Source organism: Micropterus dolomieu, linkage group LG06 (assembly GCF_021292245.1).
Source record: "Micropterus dolomieu isolate WLL.071019.BEF.003 ecotype Adirondacks linkage group LG06, ASM2129224v1, whole genome shotgun sequence".
Taxonomy (NCBI): Eukaryota; Metazoa; Chordata; class Actinopteri; order Centrarchiformes; family Centrarchidae; genus Micropterus; species Micropterus dolomieu.
In genome coordinates, this window is record NC_060155.1 from 30,359,986 (window position 1) to 30,375,868 (window position 15,883).

General features: G+C 47.9%; 1 protein-coding gene across 1 annotated transcript; it reads right to left on the minus strand.

The window, feature by feature from the left end:
- Window positions 1–557: 557 nt before the first annotated feature.
- Window positions 558–14,535, minus strand: LOC123971830 (transcriptional activator Myb-like). The gene is made up of 14 exons (XM_046050843.1): window positions 14,422–14,535; window positions 13,367–13,438; window positions 12,664–12,759; window positions 12,205–12,425; window positions 11,114–11,243; window positions 10,842–11,021; window positions 9,029–9,136; window positions 7,520–7,636; window positions 7,298–7,431; window positions 5,877–5,973; window positions 5,693–5,782; window positions 5,342–5,587; window positions 4,481–4,683; window positions 558–992 (listed from the first exon to the last, which is right to left on the minus strand). The coding sequence occupies exons 1-13, from the start codon at window positions 14,533–14,535 to the stop codon at window positions 4,594–4,596; spliced, it is 1,695 nt and encodes a 564-aa protein (XP_045906799.1). The 3' UTR covers window positions 558–992; window positions 4,481–4,593.
- Between the last annotated feature and the right edge of the window lie 1,348 nt (window positions 14,536–15,883).

A 15,883-nucleotide genomic window follows, 5' to 3' on the forward strand; every position in this document is an offset into this window, starting at 1 on the left:
AGATCTCTGCGTCCTCATCGCATTAACAAGAAGCTTCAGCCCTCTTTAAAATCCAGACCCAGACCCGGCAGGACCCGCAGCTTCCCCGCCCTCTGAGGGTTAGTTTCTGTGGTACAACTGTTCATTTCAGTTCAGTCACTTTAATAATATGACACGGAGCAGGTTCAGACCGTCCTCTGTGTCAGGCAGAACCTGGAGCAGAACCTGGAGCAGAACCTGGAGCAGAACCTGGAGCAGAACCTGGACCTTCTGCCTCCATCTCTGGGTTCTTCAGATAAAGAAGCAGGATCTGTTCCATCAAAAACTTTCTGTTCTGTTCTGCGTGACTCTTTACAGAAGACGAACCCATTCGGGTTTGTTACCAGGTTCACATCATCGTCTGATCCTGTGAGCTTTTAAAATCTCTCCAGGCTTCCAAACCCCTCGAGCCTCTCTGACCTGAGACTGCCTCATCTCAAAAGAGCAGCCGAGTGAAAAACGTGATCTCGTTTATTAAACCCAGTCGTGTCTCTGAGTTCTCATCAAGGTTTAAATAAAAGAATGAAGGAAAGTCGACATTCACTTTAAAAGAGGTTTATTTCAAAGTGTCTCCTGCTTCGAACATTCAATAAATAAAAGCACTCGGGAGTTTCAAAGAGTTTGATCCAAAGTGCAGAAGTTTAAATAGAAAGTCTTTCAGAAAATCAAATAAATAACAGGGCTAAAAACGGACATTAAAAATCTAAAAGCTTGTTTTGGATTCTAAAAATGTTTTCAGTAAAATGTGTGTTTTCTGTAAACTGCTCAATAAATCAATCAAACCTCAGCTGTACGAACTGAAGAGCCTCTGCAGTGAACGTCCGGACACCACAACCGATTTAAAGTGCTGACTCATGATTCACACGTCGACTCGGCAAATAAAAACAGATTGTAATAATAGAAAGAGTCGACGCGTCGGGATCCGGCCGCTGCTCGTCTCAGACGGACGAGGAGGATGAAGAAAGCAGGTGTCTCTGCAACAATAAAAGAATCTCAATCAACTTTACTGACAAACTGAACGAACACAGGAAACTAAACTCAAGCGTCCAGGAAGAAGGAATACTCAAGTACTACATCACTTGATGTACACGGAGTACGTGGTTACCCGCAGTACACAGAAACCTGTGCAGGTGGTGATCAGCCGGTCTTACAAACTCTTTATTCTGAGTTTTTGTTTGCGTGAGCTGTAAAAGCCGAAATACAAAATAAAATATTTCATGGGAATAAATGAGTGAACTTTCCCACGATGCACCTGTGTGTCTGTGTACAGCGCAGTGGAATGAAACTGCAGTGTTAGGGCCGACACGGTGTAACTGTGCAACGTCTCACGTTGCCATGACTACGCCAAAACAACCCTGGGTTGGGGAGTTTTCAGTTCCGAAGCTCGGGGGGGTCCTGCGAGGTCGCCTGACTACTCGAAGGTTCCGTCTACTGGTCAAAGGTCACGTGATCATAACGCCACAAGTGTCCTGACTGACAGGGGAGCGATGACTCAGTGCTTGTTAGAGTAATAATACACAATAATACATGGAACCTCATTTGTGAAGGGTTCTGACGGTCCGTCTCTCTGCTGCAGTCTAATTCTCTCCTGGAGTAAAGTAACAAAGATATAAAGAACCAGAAACTGAGTGTGTGTGAAAGAACTCTGAGAGAGTTTTGACCAGCTGTTGACAGGCAGGAAACTCACGCATCATGTAGATAAGAGTTTAAAAACTTGAAACAGATTTACAGCAGATATAAAAAGGTGATTAATCCTGGTTAACCTCTCAACATTCCTGTCTAATTCATGCAAAACGCCTCTTCAAGGCAGATCCAAAGTAAACTGAATGCAGTTCTTGAACCGTTTGGAGTAAGCTCGTGTTTTTGGGCTTCTCTGAAAGAGACACTCTGCAGTGTCAGAATGACTGTAAGCACTACTGGAATTGATTAAAAAGGTGGTGTTCTGCTCATTTTCAGCTTCAAAATCTTAATTAGAGGTTGTACCAGAACAGGTTTACATGGTTATATATTTTCCTCATACTGCACATTGCTGCAGCTCCTCTCTTCACCCTTGTGTTGTACGCTGCGCTCTTGAGCTACAGAGTGATGCATCTTACTTGCACATGCGCAGTTCCCAGGTAAGGACTACTAGCCAATCAGAAGCAGAGAAGGGCGGGTCGTAAGAAACAAGGTAGTGTGATCCAAATCAAAGCCGCTTCAGACTGCGACCGTAACCTAGCAGATGGTAGAAGTTAACATCATTGTTCTTCATCTGACCATCAGGACTAAACGTTGAACTGTTGCCGGTGTTCTGACGATCTGTGCTGCCTTGACGAAAAATGCTACCATAGCGCAAATCGATAGACTGACTCTACTCGACTCTACTCGGCCCTGCTCCGTTTTCCACTGCAGATAGTACCCAGAGATAGTACCTAGCTTGTTGTCATAGCGACGCCACACACAACCGCCGTGACATAATGTTCAGTGCGACACACACACCAGCGATCCACACAGCTTTCTCTTTTTTAAGTTAAAATGAATGTAAAGACAGATAAGCGGTATGAAAAGCTTCCAGCTGTGTTTTCCTCTGCCGTTGTTGCTGCAGCGGTCAGTGTGACGGCGGGAGCAGAGGGCTCTGTGATTGGGCGGCCGGCCGGCCTCACACGCTCCTCCCGCGGGTCACAGCAGGCTTCAACCCGCAGCCACTAGCTGAGCTCCTCAACTCCAAAAATATTCAAGCACGTTTTTGTTCCGCCGTCACTTCTCGTAAAACTGTCAATATTCTAAATCTGCACAGCTGATTTCACCTCAAAACTTCTCAGAAGTGGATTTAGTGATGAAATTCCATACAAAAACTGTAAAATATAAAACTTTCTGTTGCCTCTGTCTGCTGCAGCAATGATGATGCAGTGAATAGTGAATATTCTCTCTGACCAATCAGCAGTTTCCCTCAGCTTGACTGGAACCTCGACGGAGGTGATAAGAAAAAAAGTACCTGGAAACGGGTCCAACATTTCTACAATGGAAAACCAAACAAAGGTGAGTCGAGCCAAAGGGCCTCCGCTCAGACTAGCTTGGTTTGAGGGCGTGCCTGACCCCGCCAGCCGCTTGGCGAGCTTTATGACGCGTTTTCATTGTGACGCCACATGTAAAGGAAGTGAAGGGCTGGACAACAAACCAGCTGTTTTCTGTGGGAGAGGGGAACTCCCTTTGGGCTTTTTCACTTTGCAAACCTGTTACATGCACAAAAAAACAGCCAAAAAGAAGAATACCACCTCTTTAAAATAAGTTTAAAACTAATAGATTTAAAATGTTTGCTAACAAATACATGCAGACAGCTACAGCTGGAAGGACCGCAGCATAAAGCCTTACCCAGTCCAAGTTTAAATTTCATACCAGTACCATGAAAAGTGACTGTTTTCCGCAGGTTTTTCTGAGCGTCTGTCTCAGCGTGTTTTTTCTAAATCAGCCCCGCCCCCTGGCGGCAGGCGGCTGCTGCTGCGTCGCTCCGTATCAGCCGGCAGCTCCACGCAGACGTGTTTCTGCTGCCAGATCATGAACCTCCTACTTAAAACTGGATATCGTTATTTTCAGAATCTTATTGGCTACAGGAAGTGCCCGTCATCGGCACAATTGCTTGCAATTGGCTCGGCCTACCCAGGAAATAACAGGGACGCGCAGGCTCTCATTGGCTGCTGTAGGCTGTGAAAGGGACATGTGAGCTCCTATTGGGTCGGATCAGCTGTCAGTCGAAAGGTCAGAGTTCAGCGGCTAATTTATGAATCTGAAGCGATGCGGCAGCCGTCCCTGAAGATTTACTGATGGAATAATGTGTTCTGGACTAAATATTTTACTGGATTGGATCGTCTGGACCTTTGACAGCGTAACAAGACCGTTTCTGTTGGAATATAATGGATCGGTGGATTAAGTTACTGTGAGGTTTCAGAGTCGCGTCACTTTTGCTGTACTGGCTGGTCTGACAGAGGCGCTGATTGGACGCGCTGTGGTATCTTCAAATGGTTTGCATCGGTGGATTTAGCTTTCAGACGGTGGATCGCATGAGTATGAGGTTAACATAGCAGCTGTGTGCCGCTGGAAAGTGAAGAGGTTAAATATCTTAGCCCTGGTTTTCATCTAACAGCCCTGGTTTTCATCTAAACAGCGTCCCACACTAACACCTGATTATCTCAGCAGGTCGGCCTGAAGTCTGAGTGTGCAGAAGTCAGCCATGGTGAACATGACGTGGTCACGAGTCCTGTCCATCACTAACTCTCCAGCTTCAAAGCCTTTCTGCCCTGGGTGAGGCCTGGCAGGTGGGCTAGCTAACGTTCTGCCCTGACTCTGCATGTTCTCATGATTCACTGCTGACTGTCAGTCATTTATTCAGATCCTGAACCAAAGACCAGCTGTGTGTCACAGTAAACGTGATGTGCGCAGCGTTCATGCTCAGCTCAGACCTTTAAAGACCTGATCAGGAACTCACCCAGACCGAGCAGCGTTTCCCTCCGTTTGTCCTCCAGCCGCCTTCAGGGACACGAAGCAGAGGCGGGTCGGATCTCCAGGCCGCTGTCCTCACCAGCTGCTGAGCAAGGAGGATCAGGGCTCCACGTAGAGCCGGGCCTGCTCCGTCAGACTCACCTGGTCCTCCGTCTTCCCAAACATCACCACCTGTAGGTCACCGCTCAGCTGTGACACAGAAACAGAGAGCTTCATCGTTCTGCTTCTAACGTCACAGTCTGTTGCCAAACCTGGTCACACTCAAACCAGCAACACGTCTGACTTCCTGTCAGCTGGCAGCCCGCTGGTTCCTGCTGAAGAGGTAAACCTTTAAACAGATTTATAGTTAGATGTTTAATAACCTGTCGGGGACTACTTTCAGCGGCGGCTGAATGCTCATGTTGTTAGGAGATTCGTCCACTGCAGGTTTGATCTGAACATGAGGGTTAATGACTTTATGCAGCGGTAGACATGAGTCCAAAGGGCCCTGATCAGTTTCACCTGCCCCACGTTATCTCCACCTCTTCTGTATGTAAGGCAGTGTTTTCCCCTTGTTTAGTGTCATCTTCATCTCTGCCTGTGTCGCGAGTTTCCTGCTGTGTCCCGTCCTGTCCTGTGCTGTGATTTGGACCCTGGACGATCGCCTGTCCCTGCTTTGGATTTTGTTCCCTTTCACTTGGACGGCCCACCTGTGTTCTGACTCTGCGCCACGTACACCTGTAACCCTGTCGCTGCCTGCTGTTCTAGCTAAACGTGGCTCGAGTCTCACCTCTGGATCATTTGTGTCTCAGGAGGAGGAACCTGGGACACAGTCCAGGTCTCAGAGTGTTTGTGGGTCAGTCCTCACCTCAAAGGGGTTCAGTTTGTAGGCAGGACATTCAGGGGAGTGCAGGTAACCGACTGGCTGCTGGCACCACCACACCTCCATCTGCCCCTCCAGCGGGAAGCAGCCGAACTCCTTGCAGCCCAGGACGGAGCCGGACTCTCTCTGGACCTGCTGCTGGATGGACCTGGTCTCTCTCTGATCCTGTGAGATGGGGCTGGTCTCTCTCTGGACCTGCAGGATGGAGCTCAGCAGACTCTCTCCCTGGACCTGGAGGGCAAAAGTCCACATTAGACTGACGGGGACACATTAAAGTGGATTCATCATGTGGGTCTGATCTCCGGGTCCCGGTCTGAAGGTGTAAACGGGTCGGACCTCAGAGCTGCTGCTAGACTGCTGACTGTCAGGATCAGCACTTCGCTCCTCCCACGTCAGATTCATCATCCTGCTCGAACAAACCGACACCTGGACCAGAGACACACACTGAACACCAGAACACGACTCGGGTCTACAGGCTCGTCTGAACCCTAACACCTGAACCAGCTGAGTCAGGTCTCACCTCGTCCTGGATGCTGCTGTGGGTCTTCAGCGGTGTCGGTGTTTGAGGGGTGGACCTGCACAGCACTCTGATCCTGTCTCTGATCTCTGAAGGCGTCCTGAACCACAACAACTTCAGTTAAAAACGATTATTGATTGATTATAGTATCCGGATTATGAATGGCAAAATGACACAATGCCTCTCATTTAGCTATTAGCCTTTAAATTAAACCTGACCTTGTTTTAGGCACGTGCTAATTAACAGTCAAGACACTAAAATAAATACTGCTTTCAAAAATGCATCTTTTAATGAACGTTTCTGCAGCAACAGAAAGTTCCACTGAAATCACGTCCTGATCTGAGCAGCAGTTTAGTGGCGGAGCAGCTGTCACGCCGGGACAAACTGACACTACATACAAAGAATAACGTCATGCATTACATTTGCTGAATTTACAAGAGGGGATCGATAATAATGATTTTGTAGTAGACAGCGTTTCACAACATTTATATAGTTTCCCCAAACTCAACAACTCACAAAACTCTGTGATGTTTTTAAGGGAGTCTCACGCACAGACAGGAGAACTGTTTTCTCTTCTTTAGAAATTGTCCGGTGTTCTTGCTCACTCGGCAGCAACACGTTCTCCAGCTGGGAACGTCGCCATGAGCGATGCATCGTTTATGATTATAAAGTCAGGGCACGTCTGGAACGTGAACGCGGCCGTTGTGCATCATTATATGCTACATAACGTGAAGCTAGCTCGCCAAGTAGCTTACCGAGACGAGTCGTCATCGTCCACAAAGCGCCTCCTCTTCAGATGCTCCGGTGTCTCCAGGAGAGCTCAGCTTTGCTGCAGTTCACGACCTTTCTGGCTGAGTGAAGAGTGAAACGCTGCCACACTCTGGAGGTTTTAGGTGCAGGGTAATATTGAAGTAATTGTTTTTGAACATGTTTTTTTATTATTTTAGGCTGTGATGGTCTTTAGATGAGCTTTTTTATTTAAAAATCTGATTGGTTTTAAATGATTATTGTTGGATTAATATTATACGTATTTGCTAGAGCTATTGACAGTTGTAATGTAATGTTTCATATTGTTTGCACCTGCCCGGGGACTGCAGATGGAAATTAGCGTTTGCTAACTCTGGTACAAAATATCTTTTCGTAAGATTAATGTATTTTGTCCCTGACAAATAAAAATAAAAGAAAGAAAGAAAAGGTGGTGAAGGTTTTACTGCAGCTCTGATGCTGTTTAGTAACTTTACTGTTCACATCACGTTACTCCGTTAAGCTGACGGTGTTGCTACGGCCCCAAGACGTCATGAACCCATAGATTATTAAATTCGTTGGCAATAAATGATTTTTGTCGACTACATCGTTGTTGCACCCCTTTTTGAAACAGAGTCAAGTTCAGTCTGACCTCTGACCCCTGACCCGCCCTGACGTACTGGCTGCTGTGGCTGCAGTGCAGACAGGAGTCGTCCTGGGAGCCGGTGGGGGGGTGTTTGAGGGAACAGACAGGGGTGGAGGTGAGAGCCGGACGCTGTAGCTTCAGATCCTCCACACCGCACAGACTGAGGAACTGGAGGGGGACAGCAGGGGGACAGGAGGACAGGTCAGCAGTCTTGGATCAGGACTAAGCCTTTCTGTCTCAGGCGTCAGCTCCTTACCTCGGAGGGGGAGAAGGTCAGAGCTCCCAGCATGTTGCCTCTGCTCCAGGAGGAGGTGGCGTCCATGCAGGAGGCTCCGTCCTCACTGTTCACCAGCTGCTCCTTCAGACCTGCAACCTTCACACAACACGCTGCTGTCACCTGCAGAGGACTCACCTGATCCACTCCGCTTCATGCTAATCACGGTTAGCGTGTGTCCTGTGTTCACTCGGCGTCAGCTGACACTGAACAAACACACAGCTGCTGATCCAACATGTGTAGCTGTTTATTCTGCTGTGGTTCAGGGATCATTTGGTCCTGACCTGCCCCCTGCTGGGCAAACGATCAGGGGAAAAATCTAATTGAGATTTTTCTGCCAGATATTGCGATTATACTCAGCTGTGCTGCTCGTTCCCAGCAGCTTTCTTTCTGCTCATTTTACAGACCCAGAGCTGTGGAGGAAAAGTGGATTTTTTTTCAGAGCACACGAAAAACTGAGAGCACACTGACCCACGAGGAAATATTAGCCAAATTTAACAAGAAGTGTATTGATAAGAATCTCAAAGTATCCCTTTAGAACAGACAATTTAACTACGTAGCTACTTAGCCATGGTAGAGGCAGGGAGCTTGTGATTGGCGAGCAAGTCTGTCACCCAAGGAGGACAGAATGAATCTGTAACTGCACGACTGTTTAAAACGGCTCAGATGTTTAATTAAGTACATTTTAATCGGCGTCTTCACGATTAGCTAATCGCGTTCTTTCAAATTGAAAACGATCAATGGTTCAGCCCACAGGTACACAGTGTGAAGCTGCTGTTCAGATGAATATCAGGACTTCATGGTGGTTTAATCACCTCAGGGTCTCAGATCAGTGGATCTCGTTTTGTTTGACATGTTTTATTACAGGAGAAAGATATTCTGCTCATGGTTTATAAACATTCTGTCATCGTGCTGTATGGATGGATTTATGGTGAAAAGAAATGATTCCCCTTTTTGCTGGGGACCCTGAAACCCCTCCAAGGACCCCTGGGGGTCAGGACCAGCGCCTTAGATAACCATTAGCGATGTTAGCTAGTCGCTCAAGCGTAGCACCAACGTTTTTGCAGCTTAGCTAACGTTAGTGTTAAAGCACCGAGGGTAAAAGGGCCACAGCGCTACGTTAGCTAGCTCAGCTGTGGTACTTGTTGGTGTAGTCACACTCCACCTCTGACCTCTGACCCTGTAGGTGGTGCTACTCTGAGTGACTTGCTAACACGGCTAACTGTAGCTTCTCTAAGACACAGGGTAACAGTAAATATTAATACGCTCTACAGAGCTGATGCAGTAGCTACCAGCTCTGAGGGGACCAGGAGGCGGCGCTAACGTTACTGTAGAGACGGCGTGCGAGCAGAGAACATCATCATCTCAGAGAGAAACACAACTTCTAACGGCCGACTTCTACCGTCTGTTCAGGATCTAACTGAGGTCCAGCGTCTGACTGCGTTCTGCTGCGTTCACAATTAAATTGTTAATCAGATGTTTTTTTCTTACGTAGCTCCCGCTCAGATTAATAACTGATGGGTCGGCGGCGTCTTTGTACGGGCAGGTGGACAGCGATGAGGTCACTTCCTGTGGGCCACGGCTCCAGGTCTCTGGGTTCTGAGATGATATTTAATATTCAGACTTTTAGGTGGAAAACAAGTTCAGTAACTGCAGAGAGAAAACATGAAGACAACATGTAAAGCTGCCAGAGAGACATCAGGACAGAGAGACAGCAGGACAGAGAGACAGCAGGACAGAGAAACAGCAGGACAGAGAGACATCAGGACAGAGAGACATCAGGACAGAGAAACATCAGGACAGAGAAACATCAGGACAGATAGACAGCAGGACAGAGAAACAGCAGGACAGAGAAACATCAGGACAGAGAAACATCAGGACAGAGAGACAGCAGGACAGAGAAACATCAGGACAGAGAAACATCAGGACAGATAGACAGCAGGACAGAGAGACATCAGGACAGAGAAACAGCAGGACAGAGAAACAGCAGGACAGAGAGACATCAGGACAGAGAAACAGCAGGACAGAGAAACAGCAGGACAGAGAAACATCAGGACAGATAGACAGCAGGACAGAGAAACAGCAGGACAGAGAAACATCAGGACAGAGAAACATCAGGACAGAGAGACATCAGGACAGAGAGACAGCAGGACAGAGAGACAGCAGGACAGAGAAACATCAGGACAGAGAAACATCAGGACAGATAGACAGCAGGACAGAGAGACAGCAGGACAGAGAGACAGCAGGACAGAGAAACATCAGGACAGAGAAACATCAGAACAGAGAGACATCAGGACAGAGAGACATCAGGACAGAGAAACATCAGGACAGAAAAACATCAGGACAGAAAAACATCAGGACAGAGAAACATCAGGACAGAGAGACAGCAGGACAGAGAGACAGCAGGACAGAGAAACAGAAGGACAGAGAGACAGCAGAACAGAAAAACATCAGGACAGAGAGACATCAGGACAGAGAGACATCAGGACAGAGAGACATCAGGACAGAAAAACATCAGGACAGAGAAACATCAGGACAGAGAGACAGCAGGACAGAGAGACATCAGGACAGAGAAACAGCAGGACAGAGAGACATCAGGACAGAAAAACATCAGGACAGAGAAACATCAGGACAGAGAGACATCAGGACAGAAAGACATCAGGACAGAGAAACATCAGGACAGAGAGACATCAGGACAGATAGACAGCAGGACAGAGAGACAGCAGGACAGAGAAACATCAGGACAGATAGACAGCAGGACAGAGAGACAGCAGGACAGAGAGACAGCAGGACAGAGAAACATCAGGACAGAGAGACAGCAGGACAGAGAGACAGCAGGACAGAGAAACAGCAGGATAGAGAGACAGCAGGACAGAGAAACATCAGGACAGAGAGACAGCAGGACAGAGAAACAGCAGGACAGAGAACCATCAGGACAGAGAGACATCAGGACAGAGAGACAGCAGGACAGAGAGACAGCAGGACAGAGAAACATCAGGACAGAGAGACAGCAGGACAGAGAAACAGCAGGACAGAGAACCATCAGGACAGAGAGACATTAGGACAGAGAGACAGCAGGACAGAGAGACAGCAGGACAGAGAGACATTAGGACAGAGAGACATTAGGACAGAGAGACAGCAGGAAAGAGAGACAGCAGGACAGAGAGACAGCAGGACAGAGAGACATTAATCTATTAGACATCAGGACAATCAGAGAATCAGTAATGTAACTAGCTAAGCAGAGACACTGACAGCCTGTGTTTCAAAATAAAAGCCTCAGCTGTGAAATAAAAAGCTGATGTACCGCCTCCATCAGCTCCACCGGCGCCGTCAGCTCGCACATGCTCAAAGAGGAGTCGTAGCCCGAGGAGGAGGCGGGGACACAGACGGAGCACAGGTGGGCGTGACTGCTATGATGTCCGCACATGCTCAGATCGCTGGAGGTGCAGCTGGACTCGTCCTTCCCGCTGGAAAGACTGTCCGCCTGCTGGAGGAGACATTAATGTTAGGATCGTCACTGTTCTCACCGTGGGGGACAGTGTGTGTGTGTGTGTGTGTGTGGGGGGGGGTGTTGACCTTGGCGGGGATGCTGGCTGTGCTGGGGGGGCCCCGGGAGTTGTAGAGGTGCAGGACCTGCAGGTAGCCCTCCTTCTCCACCTTCCTCTTCAGGGTGGAGTTCCAGTGGTTCTTGATGGAGTTATCGGTCCTGAGAACGAAACACAGAAGCTGGTTCGGGTCCTGCAGAGACACCTGGACCTGGTCTGTCAGTCCTACAGTGTCCACGGTGAGACGTCTCAGCAGCTACTGGGTCAATAAGTCCTCCCAAACACCAACACGCTAACTCTCAGTCTTTAGGCCATACTGCAGGACTGAGTTCCACCCGTCTGTCTCACTTTAGTTTCGCTCTCATGTTGGAATTAATTAAATCAAACAGTCCTATTAGCTGCCTGAGTCCGGAATGAGCATCAGAACCAGAGCCAGGCGGGCTCAGCAGTCTGCCAGGGAACACGGACCGGGACCAAACCCAGCCTCCTTCAGAGAGGAATCCACAGCAGTATTTTTTTAAATGTTTGAAACTAATCTTCCCCCTGCAGAGACAGCTGAGCCTGAGGAGCTGTGGTTCTGAAGCACAGATTAGTGCGACTGATCTTTTTTACATCTTATCAAAAGGTTGCAGCTTCTGCGCTTTGGATTTTGCACCCGGCCATGTTGTGATAATATCTGGATTAGCTGTGCAGCTCTAGTCCACATGTTGCACAGAGTCAGCATCAGGGCTGAGTGAGGTTTAATATGCAGCTCACTGTCTAACATTTAGTCCTCCAAACTTACTCGTCGTCATTTAAAAGCTACCAGCGCTTATTAATTAGTTACTAGTAACTAACTGCACACTGACATCTATGAAGCTCTGCAGTTAAGATATGTATATGTTATATGTATAAGTGACTCACAGTCATTCATAGTAAAATGGCTTGTTGATTGTTAATTAGCTCTACTGTCTTTTAAATACTGACTGGAGTCAGGAGTAAAACTTAAGTTCAGACTCTTTAATGTTGTGAAAGTAAAAATGCTGAATGCTGACGTCAGTCTGAGATGTCCTTCAAAGGCCACCGTAGGACAGACGTTCCCTCCACACACGTCCTGTGCGGGACCCCCGCCGGTCTACGTACCTGCCGGGCAGCAGCTTGGAGATGTCGGCCCAGCGGTTTCCCAGCAGCCTGTGGGCCCGGCAGATGACGCGGTCCTCCTCCGGCGTCCAGCCGCTCTTCTTCACCAGCGGGTTCAGGTGGTTGTGCCAGCGCTCACGGCACTGCTTCCCGTTCCGACTGTGCAGGTGTTTGGCGATGAGCGACCAGCGCTTCACGCCGTACTTGTGAACCAGCTCAATGACCTGCGCAGGAAGTGACATCACAACATATCAGCGGTTCATAGAGGAGTTCTGGTAAACAGCTACTGGAGTCCAAGATGAAAACAGAAAGTGTTTGTGCAGTCCTCTCCCTGCAGGTCATCCTGCTCATTTTAATGTGTTTAACGCCACATCTACTTCCTGTCTGTCCGTCCTGCAGAGGATCCTCTGCTGGTCTCCCTGAGCTTCCTGGTCTGGTGTCCGGACTTCAGAGTGTGTTTACCTTCTCATCCTCCTCCTGAGTCCAGGGTCCTTTGACCAGCTCTGGGTTCTTTATCTGCTGCCACCTCCGCTGACACTCCACGTCTGACCTCTGACCCTGAGACACAGCGCAGACTCGGTTAGTGACCTCACACTCTGATCGCTCAGCTGATGCTGAGTGTTCAGAGCGCCCTCTGCTGGACCACAAGGGGAGCTTCAGTCACTCTTTAAATCCGGGTTTAAATACTGATCAGTGTGTTTTCTGTCTGTTCTCCTCGTTATCTGGAGACAGCGGCTGTGACCTCACTCTGATAGTGAAGTGAAACTCACAGCTGAGTAACTACACCACAAGACATTAGACGTTAAAAGGTATAAATTCAATACTGATTCCAAAATACTGAACCCTGTTGGATGCTGCAGGATATTTAATAAAGAGCGTTTTAGCATCAGCACGTCTTGTCTTTCAGCTTGTTCCTCTTTTATTTTGGTAACTGTCGTACTTGCTGAGCACCTCCTGCTGCCTTCATGAACTCTATTAGACTCACAATCAATAATAAATGTCACATTCTGGCTTCAGCCTGAGTTGCGAGTTCATGCTGCGTTCACGTCCAGTCAGACCTGACAGTAAATATGAGCTTTGGGCTGGTTCTGCAGAGTTCAGCTCGTCACTCTGCGGGTTTGAACGGCAGCATGTTCTGGTTCTGTGGCGTGATGAGAGCACTCACTTTAAAATGAAGAGAGACTGAAGACCAGCTGTTTGATCCAAACTCCTTCAGCAGTCTGTGCAGCTTCTCATCCTGAGGAGGAAGAGCACCATCACCATCATCACCACCATGGCGATCGCAGCAGTGAAGACAGAGAGATGTTCAGGAGAGACAATCAGTCAGAAATACTTTAGAGAAACATGTCCAACGGTGAAGGTGGAAACAACAGCAACATGTGCAGCTGAGAGGACATGGAGGCCTTATATGAACATACTGATGCTGGGTTACTGGCTCCCGGTCTCACACAACCAGAGACCAAATGGCAAAACACAAAAACAACCTGAACGTTATCTGGAAGCCAGATATTAAGAAAATCAACTGTTGTTTTTAAAACTTTCTGAACTCAAGCTAAACTTTGAGCTGTAAAGCTGTCGCAGTAACTGTAATACTGCAACAACAGCTGTTCACAGCTTCCTGTTTTAGACTTCAGTGCTTCAAAACTTCAATAAGCAGCACGAGTCTGTGACCCGACTTCAAAGCTGGAAGCTGTATGTTTTGCCATGTTTTATGTTTTACTGCTGATTTTTTAAGCTTAGCTTGTGTTAGCATATTGTTTAGCTCATGTGGCCAGCAGGATAGCTGATGTTGGACCAATGTTGTAACACCGAGGGACAGACAGTCTTCATGTTCTGTGGACCTTTAGCTAAAGTTACTACAGAGCAGCGTTAACGTTATTCTGCTCCCCACAGGTCTGTGTGTGAATGTACTTTACATGAAGGTAACGCTACAGCTCCGTGTATAAAAGACATTTTAGCCACTGATACACTTATTCTGCATTACTGCACCACATGCAAAAACAACAGAATATGGCGATAATACTTCATTCCTCTGCTGAGCCGCGACCAATCACCTCAGGAGAAATAACTTCCTGAAATGTGTCACCTGATGGACGTGAGTGTGTATGTGTCCTGAACCGGCAGCTGCCTCACAGTGAAACCTTTACTGAAGCAGCTGGGCACGCAGGATGTTTGTGAGTTAGCCCTCAATGCTAACGATGCTAACGTGATGACCGTCACCTCGTCTTTTGTCCATCCAGGCTTCTGTAGAGTCCCTCTGGAGAACCGTCCATCCAACCCTTTCCGTCCTGAACAGCTGGAGCGGCTCTTCGTGCTGAGACAGAAACCAATCATCAGTCAGTCGACAGGAAATCAGCTGCCAACTATTGATCGTAATTATTATTTGGTTAGTTAATGATTTCCTGGTTCCAGCTTCTCTGACGTCTCTGATGTTCAGCCTTTCTCTGTTTCCTTAGTGAAAACAACACCTGAGCTGGACGTCGGCCAGGTGTCTTCAGATGATCTCAATCACCTGAGCCGACCAGGAAAACTCCTGTTTGTTGTTTATATGTGACAAGACTAATGTTACAGGTGTGTTACAGTGTGTGTTACAGGGGTGTAGCAGGTGTGTTACAGGGGTGTGGCAGGTGTGTTACAGGGGTGTGGCAGGTGTGTTACAGGTGTGTTACGTGTGTGTCACAGGTGTGTTACAGTGTGTGTTACAGGGGTGTTACAGTGTGTGTTACAGTGTGTGTTACAGTGTGTGTTACAGTGTGTGTTACAGTGTGTGTTACAGGGGTGTTACAGTGTGTGTTACAGGGGTGTGGCAGGTGTGTTACAGGTGTGTTACGTGTGTGTCACAGTGTGTGTTACAGTGTGTGTTACAGGGGTGTTACAGTGTGTGTTACAGGGGTGTTACAGGTGTGTGTTACAGTGTGTGTTACAGGTGTGTTACAGTGTGTGTTACAGTGTGTGTTACAGGGGTGTTACAGGGGTGTTACAGGGGTGTTACAGTGTGTGTTACAGGCTGTGTTACAGGTGTGTCACAGGTGTGTTACAGGGGTGTTACAGTGTGTGTTACGGGGTGTGTTACAGGTGTGTTACAGGTGTGTTACAGGTGTGTTACAGGGGTGTTACAGTGTGTGTTACGGGGTGTGTTACAGGTGTATTACAGGTGTGTTACAGGTGTGATACAGGTGTGTTACAGGGGTGTGGCAGGTGTGTTACAGGTGTGTTACAGCTGTGTTACAGGTGTGTGGCAGGTGTGTTACAGCTGTGTTACAGGTGTGTGGCAGGTGTGTTACAGCTGTGTGGCAGGTGTGTTACAGGTGTGTGGCAGGTGTGTTACAGGTGTGTTACAGTGTGTGTTACAGGGGTGTTACAGTGTGTGTTACAGGGGTGTGGCAGGTGTATTACAGGTGTGTTATGTGTGTGTCACAGGTGTGTTACAGTGTGTGTTACAGGGGTGTTACAGTGTGTGTTACAGGGTGTGTTACAGGTGTGTCACAGGTGTGTTACAGGGGTGTTAGAGTGTGTGTTACGGGGTGTGTTACGGGGTTTGTTACAGGTGTGTTACAGGTGTGTTACAGGTGTGTTACAGGTGTGTTACAGGGGTGTTACAGTGTGTGTTACGGGGTGGGTTACGGGTGTATTACAGGTGTGTTACAGGTGTGATACAGGTGTGTTACAGGGGTGTGGCAGG